At 40.4% G+C, this 12,096-nt stretch overlaps 1 protein-coding gene across 1 annotated transcript in view; it reads right to left on the reverse strand.

Moving 5' to 3' along the window:
* Positions 1-12,096, reverse strand: part of PTP4A2 (protein tyrosine phosphatase 4A2) — a 14,505-nt gene continuing 2,409 nt past the window's right edge. The window contains exons 2-5 of the mRNA XM_053575891.1: positions 10,745-10,837; positions 6,262-6,392; positions 2,211-2,285; positions 1-307 (exon numbers count right to left, since the gene is read on the reverse strand). Of these exons, the coding sequence (XP_053431866.1) occupies positions 199-307; positions 2,211-2,285; positions 6,262-6,392; positions 10,745-10,837 (408 nt within the window). The 3' untranslated portion in view covers positions 1-198. The remainder of the gene's footprint in view (positions 308-2,210; positions 2,286-6,261; positions 6,393-10,744; positions 10,838-12,096) is intronic.

Consider the following 12,096-nt stretch of genomic DNA (forward strand, 5'->3'; position numbering starts at 1 on the left):
TCTTTTCTTAAACATTTTATTCGTGTTATAGAGGGATTTCTTTTTTGCTTGCTTTTTTCCAATCATTAGGAGAGTGGTTGAGGAGTACTGAATCCATCACTACTTCGATGACACAGGTAAAATTCCAGATTCACATTTCCAGGTACCAAGAGTTCCCTCTAAATGCCACAATCAAGTCAGCTTTTGTTACATTTCTTTCTACTGAACACAGCAATGCCCATTGGTATCTCTGAAGCGTAATCGCATCTTCGGTCGGTATTTCTCCAAGTAAAGCAGCTGTTTGGAATTGAATGCTCCCCTTCTTTTTCTGAAAATACAAGAATGGCAAACTTTATCATATTAAAAAAAAAGCTGATTCACTGCAATTCATTATTTACAGCCTAAGGACTTTCTAACTAACTCCACACAGCTGAAAACCAGCAAATTCCAATATCACATCACTTCTTTTTTTTTTTCTTGAGACAGAGTCTCACTATGTCGCCCTCGGTAGAGTGTTGTGGCATCACAGCTCACAGCAACCTCAAACTCTTGGGCTTAAACCAGTGGTTCTCAACCTGTGGGTTGCGACCCATAGCAACTATATTAAAAGGGCTGTGGCATTAGGAAGGTTGAGAACCACTGGCTTAATCGATTCTCTTGCCTCCACCTCCCAAGTAGCTAGGACTACAGATGCCAGCCACAACACCCAGCTATTTTGTTGTTGCAGCTGGCCTGGGCCAGGTTTCATTCAACCTGCTACCCTTGGTGTATGTGGCTGGTGCCGTAACCACTGTGCTACAAGCGCCGAGCACTGATACCACATCACTTCTTGAAGAGCTAAGTTCCAAAATGAACTTTCTGAGCATTCCTAGAAGAATAAACAAATTTTGTTGACTGCCATTGCAGTCTATTATTTAATAAAGATCAGAATGGTTTATCCAGAAACATCTGATTATACTAACCCAATTAGATTAATATAGTCTTCAGATTAGAACTAGTAGCAAGTATTTGGATGCTAAAAAAAATACATTAAGGCGGCACCTGCGGCTCAGTGGGTAGGGCACCGGCCCCACATACTGAGGGTGGCCGAGGGTCAAACCTGACCCTGGCCAAACTATAACAAAAAATAGCCAGGCATGTGGTGGGCGCCTATAGTCCCAGCTACTCAGGGAGCTGAGGCAAAAGAATTGCCTAAGCCCATGAGTTGGAGGTTGCTGTCAGCTGTTACACCACTGCACTCTACCAAGGGCAACAAAGCGAGACTCTGTCTCAAAACACAAATAAATAAATACATAAATACATTAAGACAAAGGAGCAGGGTTGGGCATGGTGGCTCTCGCCTATAATCCTAGCACTCTGGGAGGATGCCTTGAGCTCAGGAGTTTGAAACCAGCCTGAGCAAGGGAGAGACCCCCAACTCCACTAAAAATAGAAAAAAATATAGCCAGGCATTGTGATGGGCGCATCTGTCTATTGTCCCAGCTACTTGGGAGGAGGAGGAGCCCTTGAACCCAGGAGTCTGAGGTTGCTATGAGCTAGGCTGATACCATGGCACTTTAATCTGGGCCACAGAGTAAGATTCTGTCTCCTCCCAAATTCCCCCCAAAAGAGCAGGTTCAAGACATACACAAATGGCATCCCTTGAAATACATTATCTTCTGACGAGAGCTGACATATTTCCTGCTCTCTATCACAATCTGTGCTTTTTTCTTTCCTTTTCTTTCTTTTTCAAAGAAAGAGTTGAAGGGAAAAGGGCATGACAATAGCTGCCAAAGAATTCTGGACAAAAAAAATAGCATGTCCTGGCAGACTGATGCCAAGATTCTGTCTGGGCATTACCATCCTAATTTTTTGCCTGGATAGGTCATGTTAAGAGTCCTAGATGATTACTCCTTTATGCATTCTTTTTCCTTCCTTGTCATAAAAAAGTTGTATTTGGAAGTTATACGGAATCTATTAAAAGAATCACTAAGTCAATGACACTCTAGCTATTATCAAGATTCCTAGATACTCAAATCCTATACTGGACAAAGGTCCAAATTTGCCACCCTAATTAGAAAATCGTTAACTCTGGAATACTGAATTTCTTTATCACTTGTTCTAAATGTTTTACATCTTAATAATTTAAACCAAAGAAAATTTTCCCACACTACAAATGGATACTTTCCACAATTCCTTCTTCATGCATAATCTTGCTTCATGTGTTTCTCAACAGAAAACTTCATACTCACTGTCTTATAAACTGAACTGCATCTTCATACTTCATTCCACATTCAATCAAAGCAAGTGCAACCAGCACAGGTGCCCTGCAGAGAGAAACTCATATGTAAATATCCATAGTCTTTGGAATTAAAGGATTTTTTAAAACTGAGGATTACCTATTACCAAAATAAAGCAAAGCTTGAGTTTTCCTTTTTCATATATACTAAAATAATCTGACAACTTCCTATACAGTAAAACTACCTCTATCATTATAACTTCTATCTTATCTATTTTTAGTAAAGCACTGAATTCTAAACCTACATTGAGATCTTTATTCTTTGAATCAAATTACATGTCAAATTTTCTCATCATTATATATTATCAAAAATTATTCACTGGTCTTTAGCCATTATCACAGTAAAATAAATGACCAAACTTATCATATACCTAGAGTGTGTCAGAATTTTTATTATAAATTTCTTTTAACATTTCCTTATCAAATGCTAAAAAGGTGCTAGACTTTTCAACAAAATCCTTTGGATGAGCTAGGAGAGTGCCAAAGAACTAACAATTAGGAACAGCTCTCCCTATATTTTGAAATCATGGTTTTAAAATCCCCTTATATAAATAAATAAATAAAATTTAAAAACCTCCTTGTATAGTACACCAAGTTCAGTCTACCTAAGATAGCTACTAGTTATAAAATTGTCCCAAGTCAAGTGACAACACTATCTTCAACCTTTAGGATAAGAACTAAAACTTTTGACCTAATGAAGAAACTGGCAATGTTACACTAAAATGCAAAAAAGAAAAACAGTAAACAAAGGACAAAGCAGAGCTAACAGCCAAAGTCTCCACCACCTTGAGGCAACAACAGCCTGCAGTAATGTTCTGAGTCAAAGTGCAGATCCTAAATTGGTATTTCATCTGCCATTGATGACAGTGTCCCAGTGCTATTCCAAGCAATGCTAAGATCAAAGTCAATTCTTATCTATACATATCCTTTCGAGAGTTTAGGCATGGAGCCTGCAGCTCGGGGGCTAGGGCGCCAGCCACATACACCAGAGCTGGCAGATTTGAATCTAGCCCTAGCCAAAAAATAGCTGGGCGTTGTGGTGAGCACCTTTAGCCCCAGCTATTTGGGAGGCTGAGGCAAATGAATCACATGGGCCCAGGAGTTTGAGGTTGCTGTGAGACGACCCAGGGCAATAGCTTGAGACCCTGTCTCAAAAAAAAAAAAGAAAGAGAGAAAGCTGTATTTTACTCTAGATCAAGACATGCAGGAAGTAAGGAAACAGTAGGGGTCTGCAAAAGACTATAGGTTGCAAGTTGAGCCACGTAGAAATCACAGTGGCTAGGATATATGCAACTACTACCAAAGAAGTAAGAGATGAGAGTCTGCATAATCATAACAGATACAAGAAGTGATATTTGGGCTAGGCTTTAATTTCCATGGTAGTATATCAAAATTTTGTTGAGGGTGATGCCTGTGGCTCAGTGAGTAAGGCAAAGGCCTCTTGTACCAAGGGTGGCGGGTTTGAACCCAGCCCCAAACTGCAACAAAAAAATAGCCAGGCATCATGGTGGGTGCCTATAGTCCCAGCCACATGGGAAGCTGAGGCAAGAGATCGCCTAAGCTGGAGGTTGCTGTGAGCAGTGATGCCACAACACTCTACCGAGGGCGACAAAATAAGACTGTCTCTAAAAAAAAAAAAACAAAAAACAAAAGGGCAGCGCCTGTGGCTTAGTGGGGAGGGCGTGGCCCCATATGCCGAGGGTGGCGGGTTCAAACCCAACCCTGGCCAAACTGCAACCAAAAAATAGCAGGGCGTTGTGGTGGGCACCCATTGTCCCAGCTACTCGGGAGGCTAAGGCAAGACAATCGCCTAAGCCCAGGAGTTGGATGTTGCTGTGAGTTGTGACAACACAGCACTCTACCAAGGGCAATAAAGTGAGACTCTGTCTCTAAAAAATAAATAAATAAATAAAAGTATTAAAAAAAACACAGAGAACAATATTTTGTTGAAATAAAAAGAAAGATGAGGCTTGGCACACGTAGCTCAATGGCAAGGGCGTCGGCCAAATACACCGGGGCTAGGAGGTTCGAACCTAGCCCAGGTCTGCTAAAAACAACAATGACAGCTACAACCAAAAAATAGCCGGCTGTTGTGGTGGGTACCTGTGATCCCAGCTACTTGGGAAGCTGAAGCAAGAGAATCACTTAAGCTTAGGAGTTGGAGGTTGCTATGAGCTGTGACACTACAGCACTCTACCAAGGGCAACATAGTCAGACTCTTGTCTCAAAAAAAAGGAAAGATAATGAAAATTAAATATTGTTGGAAACAGCACTGATCTTGTCCAGAGCATGGTAAACTCAGGGAGAGGGTTCACGGGCCAACGGCTTTTAAAGGTTAGCCATTCTGGGCCCCACTTTCCCAACTCTCAAATGAAGGTTAAATAGAGGTAATTCTACTCCACACATAGTTCAAGAAGGAGAAAAGGTGAGTGTGATAAAGTTCCTTTTTTTAAGGAGACTTTTGCTAAATTTAATGACTATATTTGGATAGTGTCATATATTTTTTTTTCTTTTTTTTGTAGAGACAGAGTTTCACTTTTATGGCCCTCGGTAGAGTGCCATGGCATCACACAGCTCACAGCAACCTCCAACTCCTGGGCTTACATGATTCTCTTGCCTCAGCCTCCCGAGTAGCTGGGACTATAGGCGCCCGCCACAACGCCCAGCTATCTTTTTGTTGCAGTTTGGCCGCCCGCCACCCTCGGTATATGGGGCCGGCACCCTACCGACTGAGCCACAGGGGCCGCCTGATAGTGTCATGTATTCACTCTTTCAGATTACTCTTAAGTCATTTTGTTAATTTCTAATAAAATCATTTTGGATTTTTTGTTAAAAAAAAAAAAGAGAGAGAGAGAGAGGGCGGGGGGGCGGCTCCTGTGGCTCAACGGAGTAGGGCGCCAGCCCCATATGCCGGAGGTGACAGGTTCAAATCCAGCCCTGGCCATAAACTGCAAAAAACCCAAAAGGTGGGGTGGGGGGGCACCAGCCCCATATACCAAGGGTGGCGGGTTTGAACTGGCCCTGGCCAAACTGCAACAAAAAATAGCTGGGCGTTGTGGTGGGTGTCTATAGTCCCAGCTACTCGGGAAGCTGAGGCAAGAGAATCATCTAAGCCCAAGAGCTGGAGGTTGCTGTGAGCTGTGACGCCACAGCACTCTACCGAGGGCAACAAAGTGAGACTATCTCTTTAAAAAAAAAAAAAAAAAGAAAGTTTTAGAGTTTCGCTATCTGCCTTCTACCTATTAACTTACCATTCATCTCAATCCCAAAATAAACAATGTATATTCTTCAAACTCTAAAATGATTTTAATTTTGTTACCTATTTCAATGACCTGAACCTTTTATTACCTAAAATAGAGAAAAAAATAAAACATCCACTAAATCCAGTTCACATTACAATCAGACAACAAAGTAAACCACAGAAGGTTACTATAAGAAATCATTGGGCGGCGCCTGTGGCTCAAGGAGTAGGGCGCTGGTCCCATATGCCAGAGGTGGCGGGTTCAAACCCAGCCCCGGCCAAAAACCACAAAAAAAAAAAAAAAAAAGAAATCATTACCCAAACTTTTTTTTTTTTTTTTTTGGCTCCCTATTCACTGAGCCACAGGCGCCGCCCCCACTTTTTTTTTTTTTTGTAGAGACAGAGTCCCACTGTACCGCCCTCAGGTAGAGTGCCATGATGTCGCACGGCTCACAGCAACCTCCAACTCCTGGGCTTACGCTATTCTCTTGCCTCAGCCTCCCAAGCAGCTGGGACTAAAGGTGCCCGCCACAATGCCTGGCTATTTTTTTGTTGCAGTTTGGCGGGGGCTGGGTTTGAACCCGCCACCCTTAGCATATGGGGCCGGCGCCCTACTCACTGAGGTGCCGCCCCATTACCCAAGCTTTTTATCTCATCTTTTCTTTCAGGTAATTTAATGTTCTTTAATATAATTCACGCAAATTTCTACCAAAGTGAAATTTTCGTCATAGTAACAAATTCAGACAAAAAGATAAGAGCTTACCTTCCCAATCCTGCAACACAATGCACTGCAACACAGCAACCTGGCTCTTCACGAAATTTCGTTTTTAACAGATTTAGCCAATCATCTACTATCTGATTAGGGGGTGGAGCTCCATCATCAAATGGCCAATCCTAGAAAGAAATGACCTTGTACATTCAATTGATATTTTCTCCAAGATTAACATCTTAATACAGAATAGCTGCATATAATACACAGGGCAAGCCTAACTGAACCACCTGACATAATTCTGGATCACGACTAAAAAATTATCCAGAATTTTAAAAATTTGCTGAATAAATTAGCCTTGAGATCTCAATGAAGTACAGTTATTGTATACATCTGAATTAGGAAAATCTCTGCATCAGAGTCAAAGCAGCTAGTATTCTCCCAAATATTATAGCTGAACAAAGTAGTAATTAGGGGGCGGCGCCTGTGGCTCAGTCGGTAAGGCGCCGGCCCCATATACCGAGGGTGGCGGGTTCAAACCCGGCCCTGGCCAAAATGCAAAACAACCAGAAAATAGCCGGGCGTTGTGGTGGGCGCCTGTAGTCCCAGCTACTTGGGAGGCTGAGGCAAGAGAATCGCTTAAGCCCATGAGTTGGAGGTTACTGTGAGCTGTGTGAGGCCACGGCACTCTACCGAGGGCCATAAAGTGAGACTGTCTCTACAAAAAAAAAAAAAAAAAAAAAAAAGTAGTAATTAGGACTACAGTTAAAGCCAAGACAAAGTAAGAAAGGACACAACACATGTCAACATGATTTAAAAGTCCACTTAAAAGCACAGGCAAGGGTTTATCTGCCTTGCTACCTAGCAAGAGGTCCTAAGAAACCAGTACAAATGGGCAGTAGTGAGGCTGAGATTCACATTTTAAATGCTCTGTCTCGTCCCACCTAAGCTTCAAAAACAGAAAAGCAAAAACACAATTGGAATTTTTTTTTTTTTTTGAGACAGAGTCTCACTATATCTCCCTTGGTAAGAGTGCCGTGGCGTCACAGCTCACAGCAACCTCAAACTCTTGAGCTTAAGTGATTCTCTTGCCTCCGCTTCCCAAGTAACTGAGACTACAGGCACCTGCCACATGCCCAGCTATTTTTTGTTGTTGTTGTTGCAGTTGTCGTTGTTTAGCAGGCCCAGGCCGGGTTCCAACTCACCAGCCCCGGTGTATGTGGCCAGAGCCATCACCACCGTGTTACGGGTGCCGCCTATTGGAAATTTTTTAAAAAACATAAGGTTATTCTAATGAGACAGGATAAAGCCTCTTTAAGATACAAGAGAAAGAAGAAGAAAAAGTGATAGAGCACTAAATTGATTCTGCACTCATTATTGGCATCACTAGAACATTTCACATAGCCTATAGCCACAACAGCACATTATGTTTTGAGTTGTCAGCTATGCCCCATAATTAAAGGCTGTCAGTGTTATTATAAATGTCACTACAGAGTTTAACTATAAGTAGCAGTAAAACTAATGCCTTAGCCAAGAACTTGCTTCCTCTAATACTGCCTAAAATTCACCTACTGAAGAAACAATAATATAAAATGTGCTTCACTTACTCATATAGCTTCTACCAAAAAAAAATCATTAATCATTTAGAAACATCTGACAAAGCTAAAACCACCAGTCTATTCCAATGTGTCTCCAATTTACAAGAGCATTCAAAGTTAAAAGGTCTTATTTGGTGGACATCCTCTTATAGTGAAATGTTTCCAACCCTCTTCACCTAGCAAAAGTAAACTCCACCTTAAAATTTTCTCTGTCTAGGAAACAGAGAGAAATTCCAAGCTTAATGTTAAATGACCTTGTTTTTCCAAGTTTAAGTTAGACCTTTAAAACAAAACCCTAAATTAAATCCTGCAATAAATGCTAAATATACTATTATCTTCTTTTACAAAGTAGTTACGTGTTTTGTTTTGTTTTTTTAAGACAACACTCAAAAAGTCTCACTTTGTCACCCTCAGTAGAGTGCTATAGCATCATACTTCATTTCACAGCAACCTCAAACTCCCAAGTAGCTGGGACTACAGCCTGGTCTCTAATGCCTGAACTCAAGCAATCCACTGGCCTTGGCCTCCTAGAGTGCTAGGATTACAGGCATGAACCACCACACCTGGCCTAGTTCAAGTTTTTAAATACATTTGTATTTCACAAAGGTGTTTACCAACATTACTGACTCAAACAGACTGGTCAATCAAAATTCATTTTCTCATTCTGCCATCTGTCAAAATAAGTTGATTTCACATGTAGCCAGTGGAAAACATATAATACAGGAAAATGAGTTTGTATTAAGCTTAATTTTAGAAGCTTTATTTTTCTTTTCAAAAACATGGCTGTATTTTATACATGTTTACATTTACCCCCAGTGATTTCCAGCCAGGGAACCATAAAGTCATTTAAAAATGGGGATGTGGCTCAGCGCCTGTGACTCAAGCAGCTAAGAAGCCAGCCACAAACACCTGCACTCTACCCAGGGCAACAACTTGAAGCTCTGTCTCAAAAAAAATAAAAAAATAAATAATAAATAAAAATGGGGATGCAAGTAAATTACCACCATGCCATATTAAAATACATTTTTAAAAACAGTATTTAGGGCTCGGCGCCTGTGGCTAAAGTGGCTAAGTGCCAGCCACATACACCTGAGCTGGCGGGTTCGAATCCAGCCTGGGCCCACCAAACAACAATGACGGCTGCAACCAAAAAATAGCCAGGCGTTGTGGCAGGCACCTGTATTCCCAGCTACTTGGGAGGCTGAGGCAGGAGATTCGTTTGAACCCAGGAGTTGGAGGTTGCCGTGAGCTGTGATGCCATGGCACTCTACCCAGGGCGACAGCTTGAGGCTGTGTCTCAAAAAAAAAACAATATTTAGTTATTCAGTTTTTATGTTTTTACTAAAATGGAGGTGAGTAAACTTTATGGATCAGATATGATTGTCTTAGCAACAGGACATTAATTCTTTTTGTATGAAGTGCCTTCTCAACCACTGACTACTATGATATAAAGACTATAGGCCAGGCATGGTGGCTCATACCTGTAATCACAGCACTCTGGAAGGGCAAGGTGAAAGGATTACTTGAACTCAGGAGTTTGAGACCAGCCTGGATAAGAGAGCCCAGACTCTACTAAAAATAGAAAAAATTAGCCAGGCATTGTGGTAGGCACCTATAGTCCCATTTACTCAGGAGGCTGAGGTAGGAGGATCCCTTGAACCAGGAGTTTGAGGTTGCTATGAGCTAGGCTGAGGCCATGGCACTCTAGACTGGGCAAAAGAGTGAAACTCGGGGCGGTGCCTCTGGCTCAGTGGGTAGGGCACCGGCCCCATATACTGCAGGTGGCAGGTTCAAACCTGGCCCCAGCCAAACTGCTACAAAAAAATAGCCGGGCGTTGTGGCAGGCACCTGTAAGTCCCAGCTACTTGGGAGGCGAGGCAAGAGAATCACCTAAGCCCAGGATTTAGAGGTTGCTATGAGCTGTGATGCCACAGCACTCTACCGAGGGCGATAAAGTAAAGCTCTGTCTCTACAAAAAAAAAAAAAAAAATAGACTACAAAAATGTCACTCAATAAGAATTAGGCACATTACCGCAAACCATATCTTCCTTATTACCGGTTTCCAACTTAAAAAACTCCAGTTCTTTTCCTACTGCATTGGCTTCCCTTCTTTCTTAAAAGGAAACAACATACTTTGATACTAAGGAGGATTTAACTTAAAATAATTATAATCACTTTTGAGTTCAAAATAACAAAAGCTCTTTTCAGAAATCTACCAAAAAGTGTCAGAAATTATGCTGATTCCTCTTGGAGCAACATGTCTTCTCCCTCACCTCCCACCTTTTTATTTCCTTTTATTTATATCCACAAAATATTAAGTAACTAATTTTGTACTTGCAAAGTAGCACAAAGTATTTCCACATAGACTTAAGAAATGTCTGATAAGGGTGGCGCCTATGGCTCAAAGGGGTAGGGCTCTGGCCCCATATGCCTGAGGTAGCAGGTTCAAACCCAGCCCCTGCCAAAAAAAGAAAAGAAATGTCTGATGGAAATTACTTCCAGCTATATTCAAACTAATAGTCTAGAAACAAAAGCTAAATGTTACATTAATTTAAAAAATGTAAATTTCCATTTTCTTAAAATGTGTGCATTAAATTTTGCTTTTATTTGTTGAAAATATTCTGTATTTAGGGGTGGCGCCTGTGGCTCAAAGGGGTAGGGTGCCGGACCCATATGCTGGAGGTGGCAAGTTCAAACCCAGCCCCAGCCAAAAACTGCAAAAAAAAAAAAAAGAAAATATTCTGTATTTATAGGCTTTAAGGGCACAAGTGAACAAAACTGCCCATGTACTAAACCAAAAAAATTTTAAAAGACTGCTATCAATAATGTATTTTCTACAAGTTTAAAAAGCAAAGTAACTAGCACCAAGTTTTATAAATATCTGTTTAAAAGATAGAAGTTGTTTGTAGTAAAAAAAAATCAAAACACTACACACTCACTAGAACGTGGATTCCTTCTTTTTCAACTGGAGCTTTATCATATGTAGCATCACAAACTCGAACCAAAGTTGTCACTCCATACTTCTTAAGTTCCTTCAAAGAAAAACAAATATAAGGTAACTACTTTTGAACCTCCAACCAGAACTTTAGAAATGTGATATTATAAACTGAAACAATGAGATATCATCTGTAAACAAAGATCAAAATCATTCTCCTTATAAGGTAACATATATGATGGATATTCATACACTCTCAGTGGGAAAGTAAACATGATTCACCTTTCTACAGGACAATTTGGTAGCACAACACAAAAACTTTACAAGTTCACATAGGCCCAGCTTGTGCCCATAATCCAGCACTTTGGGAGCTGAGGCAGGAAGACTGAGAAATCAGAAAGTTCTAGGCTGCAGTAAGATATGATTGAGTCACTGCACTCCAGCCTGGCTGATAGGGCAAGACTTGTCTATTAAAAAAAAAGAAAATTCACATACACTTTGACACAGAAATTCTATTTCTGAAAATTTATACAAAGGAAATAAAGATGTACACAAAGATTTATGTAGTAACCTAATAAACACATGTATATGTAAAAAAATTTAAAAAGATTTATGTAGTAGCATATTCATCACAAACTGTTTAAATGGTAAAAAAGTAGAAACCACATAATACAAAACCAAGGGAATGGTTAAAGGAAGTATGGTACATCCATATAGTGAATACTATGACAGTTATGGAAACAATTAGTATGGGGGAAGATTTTTTAAAATATAAAGTGTGATCCTATCTATATATATTTATAAATACAGATATATGGAGAGAAAAATATCTAGAAACCAGATACTAACAATTAAATATTTTTAAATTGTCCTTTTGCTTATCTGTATCTTTTGATTTTTATGTAATGAGCACTTATTTGATTAAGTGAAACCTCTCTCTAAAAAAAAAAAAAAATTAAAACTCTTCCTACATTAACTGCTTTGCTCAAGGAATCACCAATATCTTTTTATGGCTGCTGGAGGACAGGGCCTGTGCCATTTTTTTAGTCTAGGGCCAAGGAATCTACAAGATCAAGATAGTATTATGTAACATAGCCAGACTTAAAGGTGACTCAACAACCAGAGGACATACAGGTCTAGAATCAACTTGTATACTGAGTACAAAGTTAAGAAGCTCAGGGAATTATAAATATACAAAATAAGTAGGAACAGCGATATCCTATAAGTAGTGCCCATCACTTGGTTATCTAAAAAGTAAAGTTATTTTAGGCTCAGCACCTTTATGTAGCTCAGCAGCTAGGATGCCAGCCACATACACCGGAGCTGGCGGGTTCAAATCTAGCCCAAGCCTGCTAA

This window comes from Nycticebus coucang, chromosome 22 (assembly GCF_027406575.1).
Source record: "Nycticebus coucang isolate mNycCou1 chromosome 22, mNycCou1.pri, whole genome shotgun sequence".
NCBI classification, from domain to species: domain Eukaryota; kingdom Metazoa; phylum Chordata; class Mammalia; order Primates; family Lorisidae; genus Nycticebus; species Nycticebus coucang.